This window comes from Gorilla gorilla, chromosome 13 (genome assembly GCF_029281585.2).
Source record: "Gorilla gorilla gorilla isolate KB3781 chromosome 13, NHGRI_mGorGor1-v2.1_pri, whole genome shotgun sequence".
NCBI classification, from domain to species: Eukaryota; Metazoa; Chordata; class Mammalia; order Primates; family Hominidae; genus Gorilla; species Gorilla gorilla.
The window spans coordinates 51,281,688-51,306,302 of NC_073237.2; the positions used below are offsets into that span (position 1 = coordinate 51,281,688).

Here is a 24,615-nt window from a genome sequence, read left to right on the forward strand (position 1 = left end):
TTATAGTTTCCTGGTGCTTCCTGTCAAACTGGTAAAATCAATTATTTCAATGTCCCTCTGAAATATTGTGTCAAATGACTTACTTAAAGAATACACCAGGTAACATCTGAGTCCTGTTAAGTTCTAGGGCCTTAAAATACTCAAAAGTTATTAGAAAGAAAGCCATTTTGAGCACTGTGCTTCCTCCAAGCACAGACAAGAGAATGGCCTGGATTGTCCTGTGCTGTGACTAGCTGCTTCACTGCAGAGAAAGTATATTTTCTGTGGGTATCAGAATGCTTAAAATAGAACAAACGGATATGCATTTTTGGTGGAACAATCTGCAGCAGAGAAAGGTTAAGTAACTTTCCCGCAGCTAATTAATGCCAGAGCCAAGTGTAGAATGTAAGCATACTCCATGTTCTTACCATTGGAAGCAAGGAAGGAATTGCACAAGTCTACGAAGGATGTGCCATATAAAAATATGTGGCAGCATAGCATGGAAGTTAAGAACTCAGGTTTTATGGTAAGATGGCCTCAATCCAAATCTCACCTATGCTGTCTGCCAGTGTCTTTCTCATCATGTGTCTTTCTCACCGTGTGACTTTCTGCCAGTTACTTTACCTGGTACATATTTGCAGATATAAAGAGATCTACTTATTATAGTTGATAACATTTTTGTTGGTATTCAGTGGTTTAACACAGTGGAAAAGCAGTTGATTGACTTCTTTCTTGGCTGAGTGCATGCAGGAAGACATGACACTTGAGTCCCTGAAACCACACACTAAGATGAGTAAACAATAATCAGCACCTATAGAGGAGCATATATGGGGTTTGCGAAAGGATTCAAGATTATAGAATCATCTGAAGAGACTGGGGTCCTTGTATTGGATTATTCAGGATATTTATCTTCTTGTACCTAAAAAGGAAGAAGCAAGATGCATTGTGGCTACAGTGTTTCTGAATAGCTCCCACTGCTTAGGCTTTAGGGCTAAGGACCTCCCCCCATCCCCTGCCTGTTACTGAATATTTTAAGGACTGTTTCTAAGTTCTAATTCTTGTCTGTCTTCTAACTCTGCTTTCTTCATCATACTCTGTCCTGTTGTATTTCCAGGTTAGGGCTAGTTTTTACCTCTGCCTTGCATCCTCTGGACAAAGATTTCACTTTTACTATTTCTCTGTCAACTCTTTGACATCGTTTTTAGGATCTCCCTCTTGGAGTTCTTCCCACCAGTCCTACCCTAGTGTCAGACTTAGACTCTAGGAGCCCTACCCTCATTCAAGGCTTTATTCTTTAATTGCACAGGAGGGAAATTCAAACACAAAACCAATGGGTAGGACCTATAGCAAATAGATTTTATTCTAATAGCTTAAAAACAAAAACTTAACATTCAGGTCCAAGAAAGAATGAGATGTTCTTGGAGAGCCTGGACATTTGCTTGCCAGAAGTGTTGCAAAGCGCATTCAAGCTCAGATGGATGACTGGATTAGATGACTTCTGATCTTGAATTCAACATATTATATCAGTTGAGAGAGTTCAGTATTCCTGTCAGGGGAGAATGGCTGTAATTTTACATACTTTCTTTTGATTCTTCAGTTTCTGTAAATATCAACTGAAAACATTTATTGAATCAGAATTTTTATAGCCTTCTCTGCTTTAAGAGGAATATGTGGACATGTTTCTTTAGAAATCCAATTTTTACCAACAGCCAAGGCACAGGCCATAATCAGTTTAACCATTCTCTATTGTCCTCTCAGCCTCATTTATTGATACAAAGTATTCCTTTGGACTAACAAAATATTTCTTGATGTTGTTATTATCGTACAGTTTTCTTTACAGTCAATCAGTAGACTGGACACATTTTGTTACATGCCTGGCATTTGGCAAAATCTAAATTGCTACAGAAACAGAAGGTGACCTTGAACACAGACGCGTTGTAAACTGCTTCTTCCATTAAGAAGTATTCTGTGCCAGGTTCCTCTGGATGGGGTGAAGCTGGACCAAAGCCTTTCACTTAATTTTTCAAAAATGGAAAGAAAATCATTGGTCCATCCTTAGGAAGCAGAGATACTAAACTCTTGGCAAACTTGATTAGAAATTCATTCAGGACAAGGTTCAGGGCTGTGCATACATGCTTAAAACCTACATGGTGCTTCTAGCTTCCTGCACATTATAGGAATTTAAGACATTGCTTGTTCAATGGGTTTTCTTTACAAACTTGGTATTTATCCTATTTTCCCCATTCCTTTCCTTTATGCTCCTATGTCTCATCAGGGAAAAAACAGACTAGACAAGAGTCTTAGTGTTCAGCTCTACGCTATGGTAGGTTGATTCTAAAGCAAGGTTTTAATTTTGTTTGGTTAGGTTTTTCTTCCCCCCGATGTAAAAATATTTTATACTTATGGCCATGTATGGTGAAAACATAAAACAGTCCTGCATTTTTAGCTAAATCAATAGTAGAGTACATATAATCTTGCATGTTTTTACTAGGATTTTGGGGTACTCATTGTGTAATTCTTTAACCAGAGACATTCCAGAATTACCAGAGCGAGAAGAGGGAGAGGGTGAAGAAAGCGAACTTCAAAACACAGCATATAGCAATTGGAATCAGCCCAGGCGGTAAGGACTATTTCTGTCTTCTGTCCACTCAATGGATATATAGTGTTTAAAGATAAGCAGGTGTGGTTTCAAGTACTGGATTACAACTTGCTTCTTGTTATATCGGGTGAGTTGTTTAATACTTCTAACCCATCATTTTTTAATGTATACAGTGGAGAGAATAATGTGTATCACACAGGGTTAAAACTAACATATATGGAGATATCTGGCACATAGTAGGGACTAAATGAAAGAAAATTATTCATAGGTAGTTGGAATGGATAATACATTCTGTAGAGTTTTATCTTAGGTATACCAAAAAGTATTCATTTAAATTTTACCTAGCATTTGTAGAAACTAGATAGGCAAACATATATATTCAAAACGTGTGTGTGTGTGTGTGTGTGTGTGTGTAAAAGTACCCTTGTAGCCTTGTTACCACAGGCTGAGTTTATCCTAAGTCATAATCTGTCTAGCACCAGTTTCATGTATAATAGATAAGATGTCATCCTCAAATATACTTAGATGTATCACGTGCATCACTAAAACATACTGATGTGTTTATGCTGAGTAAAATCAACTTTAGTTTAATAGGAATTTACTGAGTCCTGATTATGGACCTAGACTTAAAGCCAATGATTTTGTGAATAACAAGGAAATAAATAGAAGATGCAAATCCTGCCTCAAGGAACCTCTAATGTACTTGGCTGGGCAAGATGTAGAGACACATGAAACAATTTAAGAACACAAGATATTTCACCTTAAGAATAAAACATAGGTAATCAGTGGACATCCACCCCAAACAGACCTAAAGGTCACCATCACAATGTGATGCTTTGTGTTCAGTAAACATTAATATTTGTTACATAGTGAATAAATAAAATGCTCAAGAGAAGAATTTGTAATATTCATAAATGCCAGTGCAATTTAATGATGTCCCCTCCCCACCAGTGATAACCTGCAGCCATCACATTTAAATATTTTTAAAATATAAAAAACATTATTTTATGTTGCTTTCAAAGAAGCAGCATGTATTTCCAGCCATCTAACATGAATTTCTTATTTGAATTTCATCAAAAGTCACTTAACTCACTTAAAAAATCCCAAGCTCTCTGTAGTGCTGCCTACGTTGAGAACAGGGTATAAGTGCTAGATCTGTGGCAGAAAACATATTCTGAGGTGTTAAGTGTCTTATTTATTTGTGGATAGAGGTAGAAATAAGTTAAATGAAACTGTTTTGTAGCAGGTAGTCATAGTGATAAACTTGAATTTTTTAGGAGGACAGTAATCACAGGAAAAAAAGATAGGTTGGTCAGTTTTAGTAACAATATTATGAGAGGAAAAGTAGATTTTAGAAGGTGATATAGTTTGGCTCTGTGTCCCCACCCAAATCTCATCTTGTAGCTCCCATAATTCCCACATGTTGTGGAAGGGGCCCTGTGGGAGATTGAATATGGGGGCAGGTCTTTCCCATGCTGTTCTCCTGATAGTAAATGGGCCTCAGGAGACCTGATGGTTTTAAAAACGGGAGTTGCCCTGCACAAGCTCTTTTATTTGCCTGCTGCCATCCACATAAGATGTGACTTGCTCCTCCTTGCCTCTGTCATGATTGTGAGGCTTCCCCAGCCATGTGGAACTGTAAGTACAATAAACCTCCTTCTTTTGTAAATTGCCCAGTCTCAGCTATTTCTTTATCAGCGGCATGAAAAAGGATTAATACAGAAGGCAGTAGGCAAAATGGTTGGTGTCAGTAAGAGCCATGTTAGAATTTTGGCTCTGATACTTTCTAAGACAAGTTTCTTAATCTCTGCTAGGTCTCTGCTACTTTATCTGTAAAATGAGGTTAATAATAGAATCTTTTGAATTTGGGGGAAAATTCAGTGTCATCTAAAATCCTTAGCAGAGTGCCTGGCACATAGTGAGTCAGTGGTTGGCTTTGTCTGTATTGATAAAATATTTGTCACTGGTACCTAAGCAAAGAGAAAGCCTTTGACAGAGAAGTCATGAAATTTTCTTATGAGAAAGAAGAACATAACTTCTGGACTGGAAAATTTTTATGCTTTTAACCTTCATGCAATCCTAAGATAAGCTCTAAAGGTGCTAACAACCTTACGTGAAGAATACCTCCAAAGATTCCATAAATCCTTCTAAGAAGGTACTCTGTACTCACTAGTGTAGTGGTTCCTCTAGATTCACTAAGCTACTTCTAGGGGAAGTTCATAGAACATGAGAAGAAAGCTTAATGGAGTAACCAGAGCTTTTAATAAATTAGGAGTTAGTGTTGTGAACATGGTTCATAGCATTGAAAACATGATGGGACAGTCATTCATGAAATCAACAAAAATGTACTTTGTATGAAAATAGAGAATTTTTTTAGCAAAATATAAATTTTAAGATTATAAAATAGGCTGTATTTTATTTTGCATGTGATTTTCATTTTACACAATTGATATACTACTACATGTATTATTTTCCATTTTGCTTAATTTTTCTCTCAATTCTTGATGTTTTGTAAATCTATCAAGCTTGATACTTAAAGATCTAATTCATTCAATTTAGTTGTTGTGTTGCATTTCAATATGTGAATATACCATAGTTTATTCATGGTCAGATTCATATTAGATAGTTAATAGTTATTTGCTATTATAATAATTCTGTTCAGTAAATATATTTATTTCTTTATACTTACACATGAAAATTTATCTAGGGAATATATCCAGAAGTGGAATTGGAATTGCTGGCCTGTAAGTTTATATGCATTTTTTACTTTCAGTTGTCAAATTGCTTTTTAAGGTTGCTATACCAATTATTATTGTTATTTTTCTGAGACAGTCTCACTCTGTTGCCAGGCTGGAATGCAGTGGCACGATCCTGGCTCACTGCAACCTCTGCCTCCCAGGTTAGAGCGAATTCTCCTGCCTCAGCCTCCTAAGTAGGTGGGACTACAGGTGCGCACCACCATGCCCAGCTAATTTTTGTATTTTTAGTAGAGATGGGGTTTCACTGTGTTGGCCAGGATGGTCTCGATTTCTTGACCTCATGATCCACCTGCCTTGGCTTCCCAAAGTGCTGGGATTACAGGCGTGAGCTACCACACCTGGCTGCTTTACCAATTTTTATTTCTATTTCCAATATATGAATGTTCCCTTTTCCCCACATTCTTGTTACCACATCATATGATCATTTTTTAAAAAGTTTTTTTGTCAATCTAATGGGTGGAAAATGGTACTGTTTCTTAATAAACAAGGTGTGGTAGGTATAACAGGATTGATCAGGTAGGGTGAACATTTGCTCATTTGTTGTATGGATTGAGTTTCAGTTTCATATCTTGCTTTCATTACTGCAGTAATCATCACCTTCATCACCACCACAGCCACCACCATTATAACTAGTAATAAAAGATTTATCGATTGCTTATTATGTGCCAAAGCTTTTGTTTTGGACTCCACATGTATTAATTAATCCTCACAGAAACTCTGTGTAGAGACTCTTGTTGGCTGTATTTCACAGCTGAGGAAAGTAAGACAGAGACTAAGTAAATGCCCTGTGTCACATAATCATTAAGTAGCAAAAGAGCAGGACTGGAACCCAGAGACTCAGTTCACAGCTCAGGCAATCTGGCCTCAGAGCTGTGTTTTACCTGTGTCTTCCTGAATTTCATTCTTTTTAAACCTATGTATAAAACTCAAATAGGCTGCCTTTTTTTTCCCTACATAATGATCTCTGAAGTGAACATATTCTGTAGTTTCTTTTCTAGGCCTCCTTTTTCTTGCACTGTGTTTCTATTCTCTGTTCAGTGAATAAATAAGTCTGGTTTCTCATTACTGTGTCATTTTGACAGTTCTGTCTTTGATTACCTTCTTCATTGTTTTAAGGATTTACAACCTTTACTTCCAGGGAGGGTATTTTGCTATCTGTGCCAAACCCTATGAGAGCAAAGGTGCTATTATCCAAAGGTTACTTAACCTCTCTGTGTCTCTTCTCTTCTTTGTAAAATGGGGCCAGTAAGAATGTGTACCTTATAGGTATGATGTGAAAATTAAATGAAAGTATATGTAACTTACTCAGAGAATAATACTGAGGACATGGTAAAACCCTTAATAAACATTTGCTGTTACTTATGTTTTTTGTATTACTCAAGAAGTCATAAGAATCACTTTCTAATTTGCACCAAACATAAAGAGCCCTTGGAGATGTTTTCTTTCCTTCTTTCTTTTTTATTTTATTTTATTTTTTATTCTTAAGAAAAGAGTTAAGGAGTCCTACCTATGTATTCTGGGTTGTTAAATATTTACACTTGTGGCTGAACTTACTATATGTACAGTGGCTAAACTTACTAACTCATTTGCCACTTTGCCTTAGGAACTGCTTTAAGAAAACAGGGAAGGGACAGTTGTGGTGGCTCATGCCTATAATCTCAGCACTTAGGGAGGCTGAGATGGGAAGATTACTTGAGCTTAGGAGTTCCTGAGCCCAGGACATTGAGGTTGAAAGTCAAGGCTGCAGTGGACTATGATCATGCCACTGCACTCCAGACTGGGCTGCAGAATGAGACCCTGTCTCAAAACAAAAACAAAAGCAAACAAAAATAGGGAAGGATGGTGGATGTTGGTTCTTTTCTGTCACAGAATTTCTGGAGTAAGAGAAAACAATGAATAGGATTTTAACTAGTTTATTCACAAAAATTTTATAAGATCAAGGATCATGGTAAGGTCCTTTCAAACTAAACAGGTAGAGTTTCTAGAGTTATAGATTTGCAGTCAAGAAAAAGAGTTACTGGCCAAAGGAAGATGTGCCTCAGCGTCTGCTTTCATTTCAGCTGGTTCCCATCCTTTCCTCTCTGTGGTGCTCTTTCATCCCCAGCCTCTTCTTACCTCAATCATTTTGCAGGAGTCCTTACTTCAACCTTTCCTCTTCTCTAGGAACTCCTTAAATGTCAGTGTTGAAGACATGTTTGACAATGCTGTCTTATCCTACTTAATGTCCAACATTGTCTTCCTTTGTGCAGCATGGAGCAGATTGCAGGGTCTCATCATCTCCTTAAAGTTCTGTTTCGTCGATTTTCCTCCAACACCCTGAACTCTGACTCATCTAGGCCAAAGACCTCACTGCAAATCACCTTACTCTTTCTTACATCCTGCCTTTTCACAAGATGTATGTGCTTTAAATATACTCATAGCTCTTACAGCTATTTGCAGTTATTACATATGAATTCATGTCTTTATTTTGTGGGTATAGGAAATGTATTCAAGACAGAGGAATTAGCAAGCACCGAGGCCCCAAGGCGGGAGCATACCAGATGAACTTAAGGAATAGTAAGGAGATGATGTGGTAGCTAGAGTGGAGAGAGGAAAGTACAGAGCCCATGGCAGGTATATTAGTCCGTTTTCATGCTGCTGATATAGACGTACCCTTAGACTGGGGAATTTACAAAAGAAAGAGGTTTAATGGACTCACAGTTCCACGTGACTTGGGAGGCCTCACAATCATGGTGGAAGGTGAAAGACACATCTCACATGGTGGCAGACAAGAGAAGAGAGCTTGTGCTGGGAAACTCCCCTTTATAAAACTATCAGATCTCATGAGACTTATTCACTATCATGAGAAAAGCACAGGAAAGACCTGCCCCCATGATTCAATTACCTCCCACCGGGTCCCACCAACAATACGTGGGAATTGTGGGAGCTACAGTTTAAATTGAGATTTGGGTGAGGACACAGCCAAACCATATCAGCAGGGGAGGTTAGGCAGGTAGTGAGAGAATCATATCCTGTAGGATTTTGGCAGTCACTGCTCTCTTCATGTCCTGACTGTTAGTGACCAGGTCTGCCTTGGCAAGAATGACTTCTTCTACAGAGGTGAGTTTGTGACATAGTGTGTGCAGGAGTGTTCTTTCCCTTGATTTGGTTGCTAAGCTTAGAAGCTACTATCTGTTTAGCAGTAGCTGAATTTTTTGATTACTTAATATATGTAATACTAAGATCCTGTAAAATCATCCTTTTACACTGGTATGTGCCACAGCCTGGAGTATGAGTCCAGTTTTACTTATAACAAATCATTTTCAGAAATACATTAATATCAGATTCTATAAGACACATAATTGAGAAGGTATTTTAAACTATCTTGTTTTACTACTAGTAAAACCTTAATAAATTGAGCAAAGTAATATTTGTAAAAATTAACATATATGACATTTTATTCCATTGTGTTAAAATATTTTTATTATTATTTTAAGCCATCCTAACCATTTTTAAGTGTACAGTTCAGTGGCATAAGTACATTCACATTGCTCTGCAGTCACCACCACCGTCTAGCTACAGAACTTTTTTCATCTTGCAAAACTGTAATTCCATACCCGTTAAGCAATAACTCCCCTTTCTTCTCTCTTCCCGTCCCAGGCAACCACCATTCTACTTTCTGTCTCTATGAATTTGGTACCTCTAGGTACCTTATATGAGTGAAATTAAATGACATTTGTCCTTTATTTTACTTAGATGACTTAACTTCACTTAGCATAATGTCTTCAAGGTTTATTCATATTATGGTATGTTTCAGAATTTCCTTCTTTTTAAAGGATGAATAATATTGAATGTATATAGTATTTTATCTACTCATTTCTTGATAGATAATTGGTTTGCTTCTACCTCTTGGCTATTGTGAACATGGGTGTATAAATATTTCTTTGAGATCCTGCTTTGAATTATTTTGGGTATAATACCCACAAGTGGAATTGCTGAATCATATGATAATTCTATTTTTAATTTTTTGAGGAACCTATGTACTCTTTTCCATAGCAGCTACACCATTTTACATTTCTACCAACAGTACGCAAGGGTTTCACATGCTCTGCATTCTTGTTGATTTGTGTGTGTGTGTGTGTTTTTTTTAGTAGGTAGTAGCCATCCTGTTGGATGTGAGATGGTATCTTACTGTGCTTTTGATTTGTATTTCAATAATATTTAGTGATGTTAAACATCTTTTCATGTGCTTATTTGTCATTTACGTATCTTCAAGACACTTGCCCATGTTTTATACCGCTTGTTTTTTTGTTGTTGTTGAGTTTTAGAAGTTCCCTTTGTATTCAGCATATGAATCTCTTATCAGATATGTTATTAGCAGATACTTTTTTCCTTTCTGTTGGTTGCCTTTTTACTCTATCGAGAGTATTATTTGATGAACAGAAGTTTTTAATTTTGATAAAGTACATTTTATCTATTTTTTCTTTTGTTCTCTGTGCCTTTGGTGTTATATATAAGAAATCATTGCCAAATTCAGCATCATGAAGCTTTACCCTTATGATTTTTCCTAAGAGTTGAAAATTTTATTTATTTTTTAGGGTGGAACTCTGGAGAGAACCAAGCAAATCCTTAGGCATCAGCATTGTTGGTGGACGAGGGATGGGGAGTCGGCTAAGCAATGGAGAAGTGATGAGGGGCATTTTCATCAAACATGTTCTGGAAGATAGTCCAGCTGGCAAAAATGGAACCTTGAAACCTGGAGATAGAATCATAGAGGTACCCTCTAGTGAGCTTTCTGTGCTAAAATTTTTTTGTTTTGTTTTATTTATTTATTTTTTAATTTTATTATTATTATTATACTTTAAGTTTTAGGGTACAAGTGCTAAAATTTTTCACCTGCTCCATCCTTTGTACCAAGGGAATTGTCATCTTCATACTAGTTACTCAACCCAGCATTCGAGTAAAATGTGTGTGTGGATAAATTATTTCTTTCTTATTTGTTTATTTTCATACGTAATTTTCTCTTATGTATATAATGACAGATTATATGTTTTGATATAGAGACTGATGTTTGGAGATAAAGCCAACCATTTAAAAAAAATTGGCTCCAAGGTAAAATAATTATCTTCTGTTTGAAAGAACAAAGCACAATTCTTAGGGAAAAATTTTGAATTAAGATTACATTAGACATACAATGTATGTATATGTACACACACAAAATGTGGATATAATTAAGTTAATGAGATTTTATTTCAATAAGTACTTTATTATCATTTCATTGCAGATAAACTTTGTTGGATGAGTTTTTTTTTTTTTCCAAGTGAGTCTTTTTTAGTAAAATATTTAATGCTGATGCCTCAGTTACCTTTCATGTAAATCCTTCTCAGTCGAAGCCAGGATCTCGCTCCTTTTCAGTGCTGTGTTCATTCATCAATGAAGGCTCTGTATGTGTGCCTGTGTGCATGTGTGTGCACATGTATGTGCATTTTGTTATGTGTTAGAAGCATGTCAAGTTGTGTGTAATCTCTTAATTCAAAGCAAAGTTCAATATTTTAAATAGACTCTCCTCTCATAAGTCACTCACTCATTTACTCAACAAATATTCCTGGAACAGCTGTTGCATTCCAGGTGCTATAACAGGCTCTGGGCATCCCACAGTAAACAAGGCACTGTGCCTGCCTGCCAAGTGGGACAGACTTGACAAGTAATCAAGTCACTTCAGAACAGTGTGATAAATTATTTGATTGGGATAAGCATAATTTTATTTAGAAGGATAGAGAAAGGAGTACCTGACCCAGATTTTCTGAGTTTTCAGGATTTACAGAGTAGACTAAAAGAGACAACTTGCAAATAAAGACAATTTTATTACCACTGTAATGACCATTATATTTACTTTATACAAGTGACTCTCATTTTCTAAACCCATATAACTTACACACTGGAAGACTTTGTTTAGAAAAAGATTATAACATATCAACCATGACTTTAAATGAACGTTTTGATGATTGATTGATTCCTTCATTGACTGGCTGTCTTTGAGAGCCTTAGACGGAAGAAGATTGGGACCTGAGTGAAAACAGGGACCATGTCCTTTTTTTTTTGATGACCGTTTATAAGGAAGAATGATAGGCTTTTTCTCTCTCCTGCATTCTTTCATTAGATGATACCTTAGACCCCTTTTAACGAACTCCTTTATTTAGGACACTACCTAAAATTTCAAATTTTGGATTGTCACTAAGAAGTTTATTTTATGCATACCTCACTATTAAATACCTTTGACCTAAATAGCAAAAGAGATTTTTTTTTTTTTTTGTAGACAAGAATGGTCATAATTTGCTCTCAAATGTTGTTTAAATATATTTAAAAAGTTAAAGTTCGCCTTTGAAATGGAAAAGAAAGAACTTTTTTGTGCGTTTTAAAATGCTGTATGCAATTTAGCAATGATTTGTGCCATATTGCAAGGGCTTTTCTAGTATGTAGGAAGCCTCAGTCCTCTGTAATCCCGAGGATTCTAAAGCGTGTCTCTGCTAAGAGTTTCTCAAAATGTATATAGACTAGGTGAGTGCAGATCTGCAAATTATTCCATTCTGAGAATGGAATACTTTGGTCTTGAGCAAAGATAATTAACATCCTTTTAAATTTTTCCACGAATGGAATATATAGTAGACATATGGTAGACGTGAATACTGACTTTTGTTCTACAAAAAAGTTAGAAGCTATTTTAATATGCACTGAAAAAAATATTGTCATCTAAGTATCAACCTGAGGGAGGTTTTTATCTAAATCTATATGATTCTTTTCAAGATGATAATGTTCTATGCAAAGATCTAATAATGTTATTTTCTAGAGTTGTGTCCACTCTGGGTTTACTCTTTTGTTGTATATATCATAACATGGTAATTGGAAATGATAAAATGATACTAACATCCTATAGTTTTCTGACAGAATTAGCATTTGGCCTTTTAAACTATTTTCCTTCTTATTCATAAAGTGTGTAAGCTGAGTTGATCAATACTCAGGCAAACCATGATTGATAAAATTTACAAAATAACTTTCATTGTCAAACTATGTAAGAATTACTAACAAATAAACACAATTTCTTAGCTTCCAGCTCCTGTCATATCTACTGCAAGGATTCTTTTGCAAAACTAACCTTACCATTATCTGATTTTTCTGGATATCAGAATTTTGTTTTGAACTTCAAGCTTCCCTGTACAGAGAAAATTATACAAGGCATCACCCCCTACTTCCCAAACCACCCTATAGTCAATTAGAAGAAAATTAGTACAGTGACTTTCATGATGAAGACAGTGCTGCTAGATAGTTCCCTCATATAATTTTGTTAATGATACTGATTTTTTTAATTTAAAGGAGCAGCTGAGCAATGTAAGGAGTGCAGAAGCAGAGCCTTCATTTCAATTGATTATGACTTGAACTGATTATTGGAGACAGAGATATGTGTCCAAAGCAAGGGACCACAAGTCTGCTGGACAGACAGAAAGTTCTGCAGCTTCACATGTAGTCTCAATTATTTTTGATATTAAAACAGATTTTCTAGGAGTCTAACCAAGCATCCCTAAAACTCCATATCCACACATTTTTTTGTTGTTCTATAGATTCTTGAAATGTTAAGCTGAGGCCTTCCATTGCAGGTGGATGGAATGGACCTCAGAGATGCAAGCCATGAACAAGCTGTGGAAGCCATTCGGAAAGCAGGCAACCCTGTAGTCTTTATGGTACAGAGCATTATAAACAGACCAAGGGTAAGCGAACACAAAGGGCAAGGTAGGCATATCCAAACAGTGTTCAACTTGGAATCTAATGTATCAAGGGCCAAGTTGTCTGTATGAGCAAAGATAGTGATTTTTCAAATCTCAGAAGACTTGTTAGAAGTTTGTTTTGCTTTCTCAGAAATTGAGTTATCCTGGAAATCCCTTCCACCATGTTTAATAAAGACTTTTGAGGTCTGTTGAATATACACAGAAGTAGATTTATCAGTATCTCTAGGTATCTAGATGGTTAATTATTAGTATTCATTTTAATCACAAAATACACAAGTTATTAAAAGGAATGTGGCATCATAATTCAGGTTAATAATCTGTGATCTCTAGTGGAGCCCCTTAGAAACCAAAGAAATGACATTTTCTTGAAATTTATTCTCTAGACAGAATCTCCTACTTATGCAATCCCATAATCATCTGTGAATGATCGTTCGTGTATTTGTGTATCCCACTGAACGTTAAATTTGCGCAGGGCAGATTTGGTTTGTTTACAAGTGATTTCATAATTGCTGTACTCTAGCCACATCACTGTGTAGCTCTTCATCACTGTATAGCTGTTGGTGGACAGAAACCTACCAACCCGTTTTGCCATCAGTCACCACAGGTAAAATAGCGTTAAAAAACATTTTAGAAAATGTAAGTTACATTTAATGAATGTTGTTAACAAAGATACAGAGTGAGGCTTTGGATTTGTTATGACTTGATGCTGAAGATGAAAATTATGCCAAGAGTTTAAAACTGTTTTTTCAACTCCTTCTTTATGCCTCATGAAAAAAAAAAAATTCACGTGCAGCAGTTATTAAGTATTTTGGATTCACATACCCCTTGGAAAGTTCTTTAGAAGCATACACATCCATTCAAAAATTGCATACCATTTCCTAGATGTTCTGAAGCACTTACAGACTCCTTTTTTGGATTTAAGTTAACAACCCCCATCATAGTGATTCTCTTTGAATTTCCTGCTTACTAGTTTTTAGGGTTGGTTGTCTTTAAAACAAAAATACCAACATATGTGAGGGAAGTTGAACGCATCGTCTAAAACTTAAAATATTTAATTTTATCTGCAAAATACATTTAATTTTAACTTGTAAAGTTAAGAATTTAAGATATAAGGGCTCAGTTTAACTTGTGAAATTAAGAATTTAAGATGTTAAGGTTCAAATGATGAAAATAACCAACAGCTCTTTAGATGAGCTCTGTCAAAGTAGCTTATCAATATTCTATGCCATGGACTGTAAAGTGACCAGATTTATTTTAATGGCCCTTCCTTCTGTTGTGAAGACAGGTGTAACTGTGGTCTGGGTTTACTGTAAAGAGTGAATCTAGTAGTTTTTAATGTAAGCACTTCAACATCTGCAATTTTTAATCATTCAGTTGTTTATTGTTAGGTAATAATTATCCATTCAGAAAGAAAATTTGCCAAATGGTAGGGCTGCATCATGCTGCATTCTTTACAAAGCTATTCCATTTGTTTAAATAACTATAAATCCTTTTACATTTATTCCCATTTGTGTGTTAAACATAGACACAGCATAATAATGTTAAATGGGTGTTTAAGTTAAAGCTATTTTTTTTGTGTGTGGGTGGATTTTAGTCCTTTTTTTGTTTTATTTATAATTTACAATTTTTACATCATTTGGGACAATACTATAAATTGCTGAATAGTGATTCTCAATATTGCTTTAAAAACTTAAAACTACAAATATTCCTTTCAATGTCAGGCACATTTTCCAATGAGCCGGGAAGATCTTGTCTCATACACCTGGAAAATACTCTTATTTTGCTCTGTGAGGTATAATGATACCTGATTTTATAGCAATTGTTCCAGGATATTGTTATGAATGACATGTTTAGTCAAGTCATACTTATTTTGCTTTAGAAAATTAAAGTTAATTTTGCATTTAAAATGAGATATGTTTTGTTTCAATGATTTACTTCCTTATGGAAATAATTAGGTCTCCAGTAATCTAAAAGGAACAATCACAAATGCACATACTTAAAAGTCTCTTACTGGTAATTGTGTTATCTATAGATATAGGATAAAGCTCCTAGGAAATCTTAAACATAAGCTGAAAAACCAGTGAGTTGCTTTGGCCCTTAGGCTCTTCAAGAATCAGAAATTTCCAGAACTAGCCCTGGTAATTTCACCAGTATGACCCTTCACAGAATTCAGTCTGACCACATTTTCTCACTGAAAGGGGGGCCCCATTTAAAATGGGCCAGAGAATGTTTTTGTCTTCCCTGTGCTTCTTCGTTGTTAATATTTCTGCTTTTCTCAGCCCTTGGGACTATAAACAGAAGTTTCATCATTGGTTTTTTAATAAGAAATAGTCTGTTTCTAAATATCTTTTCCTAATAATAGAGTAATCTACCATTTCGTCTGCTGTGCCTATGCTATACTTTTACACTTTGCTATCAGGGCCAAATTCTCATCCTCTGAGATCTGCAAATTAAAAAGAAAGCAAAAGTAATAAAAATTTAAAAACTAGAGCTTTCTTTAAATTTGTTGCTAGTTTTGTTTTCTAACGTTCTACAGAATTATACAGGACACTGAAAGTCCAATGTATGGAGATTAGAAATAATCTCCACCTTCCATAGCATTGAATTATTTTGCCTAGGATATATTTGTCACCTCTGCCTAGTCATTTCTTCCACGTTAATAAATGGTCATGTGCCTTGGTATTTGTGATCTTCTCTTTTGTAAAGCAGGAGTTGACATTTTAAACTGAAAAGCAGAGAGAAAGTTGAGCAGAAATGTCATTGTGCCCATTTCTTTTTCCTGTCTTCCCTCTGTAGGAAAAACATTGCAAGAAGAGCAGATTGAAAGGGTAATGTGGCATAAGCTTTAGTGCAGGCATACTGAGGATAGAGTCTTTCCAGAGTGTTCTCTCATACAGGGTGGTGTCACATGACAACCTCTCCCTATACTTGATGCCTGCCAGTGGGGCTTTTTTATAGAGAAAAGTAACACAAACATTTAATTGGAGCCAAAATGAATTTTAAATGTCTGCAATTTCCCCTGAAAGATATAGTCAATAAAAGAAAAAGATAGCGGGTGTGAAAAGAAGGAGAAGAATTTATTGTGCTAAGGAAATTACTTTTTTTTTTAAACTATGAAAATGCTAAATTCTATCTGGCAGTCATCCTGACTTTAATATGTATTTTCAACTCTTAACAGTCTGGCTCAGGGCTTATTACTGGCAAGCCACAAAACCTGAGAAACACTCTAAGGCAGGACTTCAAATATTATCTAAAGCCTCATAAATTCTCCAGTAATATGGGCAATTTTATAGGAAATTTATTTAAAACATGAATCTCCATGTTTCTACCTCCACAAAAACTGGGCAGAAATAGAGAACACCACTCTACAGGAGTTCATTTTTTAATAAATTACTGTTTTTTTAATTTAAAAAATACAGTTGCTCTGAAGCACTTTAATATCAAGTCAAAATATGGAAAGTTTCCTTACTAGGATGCAAAATAAAAGAATAATGAAGGTTGCCAATGAACTAGCAGACCAGTTTATAATTTGCATTCTAGACAGATTATTAAAAAAAAATTAGCTTTTAGATGTAGATAAAAAACTTTTGTGGTTTTAATTTTGAACATGTTTACTGGTATTCATAAAACATGTATTAATATATAAGATGGGCAAAATATATGTGCCTCTGTTAGTAATACTGAAGACATTGAGCAAAAATAAAAGAAATTTGGGATCAGTTTGACAACTAGTTTCCTTTGTGGTTTGTGGCCTGATTTAGACTCAGGTATAGATTCAGGTCATTAGAGACAAATCTTTAGTTCCAGACTGTTTTAAGATGTTGCTATTAATGACTGGATCTGATAGGATCTAGTTTCACACAGGCAGTTCTTTAAATCGGTATGTACTTTGCTTTTAAAACTAAGTTGTTTTCAATACATTTCCTTTGAGTTCAGCGCCTCTTATGTTTCCTTTTAGAAATCCCCTTTGCCTTCCTTGCTGCACAACCTTTACCCTAAGTACAACTTCAGCAGCACTAACCCATTTGCTGACTCTCTACAAATCAACGCCGACAAGGTTGGATAATGCCCATTGTCTTGCTGTTGGTTGCCTTTTGCAAATGTTTTGTTCTTTGTTACTACTGTGTCTTTGTCCCAGTTCACTATTTGCTACATTTGGGCAGGGAAAAAAAAACAAAAAAACAAAGCTGTTTGGAGTGGGCATGCAGATCCTTTCTTAAGCACATTTTCCTGCCAGAGAATATTTATTTTTATTGCTGAAATTAAATGGCCCTTCCGAAGAGTAAGGGAGAATCATGAGTCCAGTGCCTTTCTTTCATTTTGGTGTCATTTAAAATTTCTGATATTTAAATTTTTGTTAGTTGCCAAATGTATGATACTTTTCACACATAATTTCTTTAAAACCATGTGTTGATTTAAATCCTTTTCATACTTCTACAAGGTGATCATAAAAGCTCTTCCATGAGTTAATCACTGCACAAATAATTGTGTATGTGTACATGCAGGAGTCTGTTGAATATTCATGAAGCATGCCCATGTAATTGCCTGAATCAGGAAACGTAACTGTTTCAATGCTCGTAAATCTATACTTGGATCTTCTCATTTTCTGATGAAATTATAAAACCAAAATCGAAACACAAATTTATAAGAATTTATATACCATAATTTGATCATGAAAAGGAAGAAAGCCATCAACAATTTTTTTCAGGAAACACTTTATGAATATTCATCAGACTTCCATGTTATTGTAACAAATACCATGTTATTGATATGGATAACCAAAGATGCTATATCTGAAGGAATATGTTTTCTATTGCTATAGGAATTACTGAATTCAAGTAGAATTATCTTCCATTGTTCCCCAACTAACCCTTTTGCTCCCACACCCTTTAAGGTTTGTGTCAGTGTGGAATTTTCATATGTGGGTGTGTTACAGTGTGCTTTATGTGTGTGCTGTACTTGATGTATACATACACAGCATGGAGTGATCTCAAGTATACACTGCATTTTTGACAAGGAAGGCTAAACAATCTTTGTTAAGGAGCTATATTTTCATAAATAAATTTTAAAAAGTGTCACTAACGAGGCAGATACATGATCTTGATGAGAATGAGGGTGTCAAGGATATGAAAACATAACACCTTATTGCCCCTCAAGTAAATAGAGGCTTATATTGGTTTTATTAGTCAGGTAGGTTAGGGCACCATTTTGATTTACTCCCAGTATGAAAATGTTGTGCCTGAGATCCCAGACAATTTTTCAGATAAGCAGGTTTTGTTTGTTTGTTTGTTCTTAAAATAACAGCTCAGAAAAATTATGCAGCAAGATCTATAAAATGTCATCTATAGATTTGTTAAAATTATGGGAAGTTTAAATTAGCTTTTGTTTTACCTTTTAAAAATGGAATGGACTTAATCAATGCTTGATAAAATTTTACAGAGAAGTAAATTTTTTTTAGCCAGAAAAATTCTAAAGTACATACCTTGCTCCTCTTTACTATGATAATGAAACTTGATTGGATCAAATGAGGGTTTTGTGTGTGTGTGTTTGTTAATTTTTATTGGTATATTATTAATTTGAGACATTTATGGCACAGCATTTGGGAAGATAACAAGAGTTCCATTTACATTAGTAACTTTTATCTGTTTGTCCAATGGCATATAGACTGAACATTTCAATATAGCAGATTCTGTAATCTGACACTTATGCCCTTAAATCTCTATCAGTCAGCTCTTTGCTTTGCCAGAAAATTGAGTGCTTTCTGAATCAACAAAGAAAGGTCGCATTCAGTCTCAAATAGTTCTAGTGTTACATATATTTTTAGGTATTCTAATTCGTGGCACCAATTAATAATTTCTAAGTATTTGTGCATGTTTATCATTTAATGTATCCTTACAAGAAGTCAGTTTTTTAAAAAAATCATAATATTTTTCTAGATATAAACATATATAATAAAACATTATATCAGAGGAATTCTTATGCAGTAAAAAAGTAAAATAAAGATATATAGGAAAACTATAGGTTCAAGGTATCAGGGACAACTTCATACCGAGGTTAGAACTTTAGCTGGATGTTCCTGACCTTTGAGTTTGGTACTGTCTTATTTATGCAAGTTGGAGGAGACAACATGATATAATGGAAAGTGCACTGGATTAAGAGTTAAGCAAAAAGAAGTCTAGTACCACTGTTTGATTCGAAACAAAAACTTTCATTTCTTGTAGCCTCAGGTTCCAAAGGTTTATTCATCTGCAAAATGAATAAAATGAACTCAGCAACTTAAAGACCTTTCAAACTCTAACATTCTGTTGATCATCTATAACATTAGGTTAGTGCAAAAGTAATTGGAGTTTTAATGGCAAAAACTGCAATTATTTTTGCAATATAAGAACTTGATGATGCCAAGTACTTTTTTTTTTTTTTTTCGAAATAGGACCTATGACCCTAAGTGACAGCCAGTATGCCATGCTTTGGCTTTCTATTAAGGAGTCTCCTGTGTTTCCTCATTTATCTTGTGATCTGCCTTGGCTAGGGAAAGCTGGTGTTGTCCTTAAAACCATGCCTCTCACATCCGAGTGTGTGCTCTGTGCTAACAAACTGGCTCTCTGGTAGACAAGCCTGCATGTGTGATACTTGCTGTCCTGGATTTGTTAAGAGAATCATATGGAGAGAGGATTCAGGTAGCAATAAATAATTATTTATATTTAGTCTCACTAATAAGCTTTGAAGGGCAACTTCTCCATTAATTTTTTTTTCTGCAGTTTCTTGGCAGATTTTTCTAGATGCCTCAAATCTTACCCAGACCCAAAAGTTATAACTTTTGAATGACATTTTTTTCTAAAAGGGGAAGTTTGTACAATTTTCTACCAAGTCATTTAAGACCTCAAATTCATTAATTTATTGGCTTAAAATAGCAAATAAAAGTTTAGTGAATTATTCTCTGATACTACTTGGTTTGATATATTTAAACTTTACCTGAATCCCATCTAATATTTCATATCTATCTATCTATCTATATATATACATAGATATATATGGAAATAAGAATATCATGTCAAAAGCAAAGACTGGCTTTAAAATATCAAACAAATAATGGAAAGCTCATATATATATATGTATATATATAAAATATATAAAATAACAATCTGAGCCTTCCATTATTTGTTAGGTATTATATATATATATGAGCTTTCCATTATTTGTTAGATATTTTATATATATATTATATACATATATGAGCTTTCCATTATTTGTTAGATATTTTAAAGCCAGTCTTTGTTTTTGACAGTATACTCTTATTTCTTCTTCTTGAAGTTTTCTTCCTTAGACTGTACAAACCTACTGCATTCTTTTTGTTCCCACAGGCACCCAGTCAGTCAGAGTCAGAGCCAGAGAAGGCTCCATTGTGCAGTGTGCCCCCACCCCCTCCTTCAGCCTTTGCAGAAATGGGTAGTGATCACACACAGTCATCTGCAAGCAAAATCTCACAAGATGTGGACAAAGAGGATGAGTTTGGTTACAGCTGGAGTAAGTTGTGTTTTTGTGGTGCATTTAATTGTAAGAGGTATTAAAATAGCTCTGAGTTTCTCAAGGATTTCGCCCTGGATAAGTAAGTATGTTGCAGCTTTGTGATATTTTCTGCAATTCTGTGTGGAAAGAAATAGTGTTTGTTTTGCTTGAATACAGCATACATTCCTGAGGCATGAAATCATGCTCTTCCTTTCCTTTAAAAGTGCTGTTAAAGCTCACTCTGCCTTTTGTATGAGAATTAATAAGGACAGGGCACTCTCTCAGAAGCTAGTATTGGATCAGCCACTCTGTGTCTCAGACAAGTCACCACCCCTTTCTGGGCATCAGATTCCTCATGTGAATTCTGGTTGTTGATATCACACCTTGAACTTCTGGTGTATTTTCTATACCAGAATGGTGACATAGTATAATTGTGGAGATAAAAACTTTAGGCATTGACTAAGCTGTTTAACTGTCTCTAAGCTTTAGCCTAGTGGTTATCTCTCTTTTTAAAATGGAGTTCTCCCCTCAGGTTGCTAACATTCAATTAGATAGTGCCAAGAGTGCTAAGCACAGTGCCTGGCGCCCAGCAGTCTTTCATAGGCAGCTGTTATTAGGACCAATAGGGAGTCTCTGTTTTCTAAGGAAATACCATTTTGCAGGAAAATATTTAAAATTTAGCCCAAAGTTATCAATGTCATTGTTTTAAAAAGTTTTATTTTAAAAATCGAATTATTTCCTTTAAGAAAGCTGTAGTACATCTTTTTAGGAAGTACAGAACATAAAAGTTGTGCTGCTGTATTGTGGAAGGAGTCAGGAAATAGTTTATGAAATTGATGCAGTTAAGAATCAATGTAGAATGCATGGCATTGGCCCATTAGCCATATAATAACGTTTTCTAAGATGACTGGTAAAGTTTGTAGTTTTCTCAGTCTGTTCTCAGTGACACTAGAGCATATTGCTAACAATCAATGTGGTCAGAATGTACTCTTGAGGAAAACGTGAACTGAAATGTTTCGGTTTTCTATTATGAAGCCACCCCAAAATGTAATGGCATAAAACAATAATTTATTATTCATCTATCAAAGGGCAGTGGGTGACTGGGCCCAGCTGGGCTGGACTTCCAAGACAGCTCATTTACATGGTTGGCAAGTAGTGCTGGCTGTTGGCTGGTCGCTCATCTGTGGCTTTGCACTGGAGCACCTGCGTGAGGCGTCAGCCCTCTTAGATTAAAGAGGGTGCACAATAACCATCACCTCTTGAAGATGTGGGGTGGGAGATGTAAATGGTCTCATCTAATTAGGACGTGTGTCCCAAAGCTGGGATACATATATCAAGTTGTCCTGGCCTAATAGCTCTGTGCAATAAGAAAGCTCATTCTCTTTATTTTGCATATATCTACCAAGCAACTGCCCAACATGATGTGATACACAATGTTGAAATTCCTATGGGAGAAAAGCTCCCACTGATCGGTGAACACAGATATTCTGGATGCCTTAGTTCTGTTCTCCTCTGCAAATGATCAAGTTTCTGGTTTAATCATGGTCTTTTGAGAGTTTGTAAAATGAATTACTTCTCTTTGGTATAACCACTCCAAGGTGAACTGATTAGTCAGACATTGTGCTCTCTGCACCCTAGATGCAAAGAAATTCCTCAAAGTTTGGGTCCTCCAGGAAACCAGTCCTGATGCCCAAGTGCCTAGTCTATTTAGCTTTTAACTGTCAAAGACTACATTTTGGTATAAAATCTGTCCTTTTGAGGTAAAACGAAATAGCTTTCCACAGTAAAGCATTTGACTGTAAATTGACTGTAAATATGTATTTGTTGTTGTTGTTGTTGTATGTAGAAAATATCAGAGAGCGTTATGGAACCCTAACAGGCGAGCTGCATATGATTGAACTGGAGAAAGGTCATAGTGGTTTGGGCCTAAGTCTTGCTGGGAACAAAGACCGATCCAGGATGAGTGTCTTCATAGTGGGGATTGATCCAAATGGAGCTGCAGGAAAAGATGGTCGATTGCAAATTGCAGATGAGCTTCTAGAGGTAAGTTTTTGTGGAAAATTTTGAATTTATTCTTGTTTTATAAGGGTAATGGAACTGTCAGTTTCCAGAAAATCACCCATACCTTATAGTGACTGAGAAAGCCATTGCTTGCTTAATAAAATAGATGCATTGCAGCAAATCTGGCTCTAAACCAAATTTCTACTAAGTAGAGTCCATGTTCCCATTAACTTCCATTAAAAGGTCATGACTGTATAGCACCAGAAACAATTTTTGCCCCAAGATAGTAATAAAGCTCACACTTCAAAAGCATTTGTTTTGTGTGCTGCATTTTTATTAGGAGTTTTTGAAAAGCCAAGTGACCAGTCATTCCTCAGAGGCTGACCCACTGGACATTCTGGAACTTGAATCACTAATGGGAGAAGTGATGAGGGTGAGGTGGGGTGGGGTCAAGGTTAAGGCTAAATAACAAGCAGTAACTCAGCCTGCCAAACAAATTTGTGGACCGTGTTTTATAGGGTTTAGAATTTTATTTGCTTGTGTTGTTTGTCCTTGCCCCTCCTGGGCTGGGATCCACATGATTTTATACTGCCTTTATACTCTTCTCATGCTGAGTATGTTTCCCTATGGACACGGGAGGCTCAGTCAGGCAGTGGCTAAATGACCAAATGACTGAGCCAGTCATTTGCGTTAGGCACTGTGCTGTTTAGGCACAGTTTGCTGCCTAAATCCTGAATCTACCCAGCATTTCTTCTCCCAGTGACCTATTTCCAGGGCTTGAGTTTTGAGACTAAGTGGGAAATATGACAGTAAGGAACTTCCCAGGATGGTCTTGCAGGTCGCAAGTTTTTCCACAGAGCCCTCGTTTTGTGCAGAGCATGCTGGGAGCCCAGTGCCTGCCAGGAAATTTGTTGTCTACTCTCCTGCAGTTGGTCCAAGTGGTGCCTCTTTATCAGCAGTCCATGGATGTCAGACTTCATTTGTATTATTTTAATGCTGGCTTTAAACATGAGTTATTCTTTATTCACCATGAAAAGTCAGTTTCATGTTCTGGGGAGGAAAATATATAACATTTAATATAAAATATATTTTAAAGGAAGAAAAAATGTGCTTTTCATTAATGAGGAAGGATGATAAAACTTTGATACTAAGATTTCAGGCCCAACTAATGATATTTATTTCTCACAGATCAATGGTCAGATTTTATATGGAAGAAGTCATCAGAATGCCTCATCAATCATTAAATGTGCCCCTTCTAAAGTGAAAATAATTTTTATCAGGTGATCATTTTCTTTTGCTAGTTTACCAAATACTTTTTGTTAGCATTTCTACTCTGAGTTCTTTTGAATGAAAAGAAAACATTTGTAGCCGGGCATGCTGGCTCATGCCTGTAATCCCAGCACTTTGGGAGGCTGAGGCGGGCGGATCACGAGGTCAGGAGATCGGGACCATCCTGGCTTACATGGTGAAACCCCGTCTCTACTAAAAAAAAAAAAAAAAAAAAAAAATTAGCCGGGCGTGGTGGCACGTGCCTGTAGTCCCAGCTACTAGGGAGGCTGAAGCAGGAGAATCACTTGAACCTGGGAGGCGGAGGTTGCAGTGAGCTGAGACTGTGCCACTACACTCAAGCCCGGGCAACAGAAAGAGACTCTGTCTCAAAAAAAAAAAAAAGAAAAGAAAAGAAAACGTTTGTAAATTTGTGTCACAGTTCCAGGTTTTGGGGGTTAAATAATTTTCTCTAATAACCTTCTGACTCTTGAAGTAAGAGAATGAAAATAATACCATGATGTTATAATAGGTTGTTGTTTTTTTGCTTTTAGAAATAAAGATGCAGTGAATCAGATGGCCGTATGTCCTGGAAATGCAGTAGAACCTTTGCCTTCTAACTCAGAAAATCTTCAAAATAAGGAGGTATATGTAACTTATGTTTGTTTCTCTGGGAAGACTTGATTGATGTGAGCCTTATTAATTCAATCAACAATTACATAACACTTAGAGAGGGATATTAGAG

At 35.8% G+C, this 24,615-nt stretch overlaps 1 protein-coding gene across 50 annotated transcripts in view; it reads left to right on the forward strand.

Moving 5' to 3' along the window:
* MPDZ (multiple PDZ domain crumbs cell polarity complex component) overlaps positions 1-24,615 on the forward strand; it is a 174,189-nt gene that overhangs the window by 118,906 nt on the left and 30,668 nt on the right. For 31 of the 50 annotated variants that reach the window (XM_031014566.3, XM_063696388.1, XM_055351009.2 and 28 more), the window contains 8 exons: positions 2,507-2,599; positions 9,915-10,092; positions 12,969-13,079; positions 17,056-17,154; positions 20,459-20,621; positions 22,450-22,646; positions 23,793-23,884; positions 24,425-24,515. In XM_031014566.3, the coding sequence (XP_030870426.1) occupies positions 2,507-2,599; positions 9,915-10,092; positions 12,969-13,079; positions 17,056-17,154; positions 20,459-20,621; positions 22,450-22,646; positions 23,793-23,884; positions 24,425-24,515 (1,024 nt within the window). The remainder of the gene's footprint in view (positions 1-2,506; positions 2,600-9,914; positions 10,093-12,968; positions 13,080-17,055; positions 17,155-20,458; positions 20,622-22,449; positions 22,647-23,792; positions 23,885-24,424; positions 24,516-24,615) is intronic. The other 19 variants (XM_063696393.1, XM_055351025.2, XM_055351027.2 and 16 more) reach the window with 2 other exon arrangements.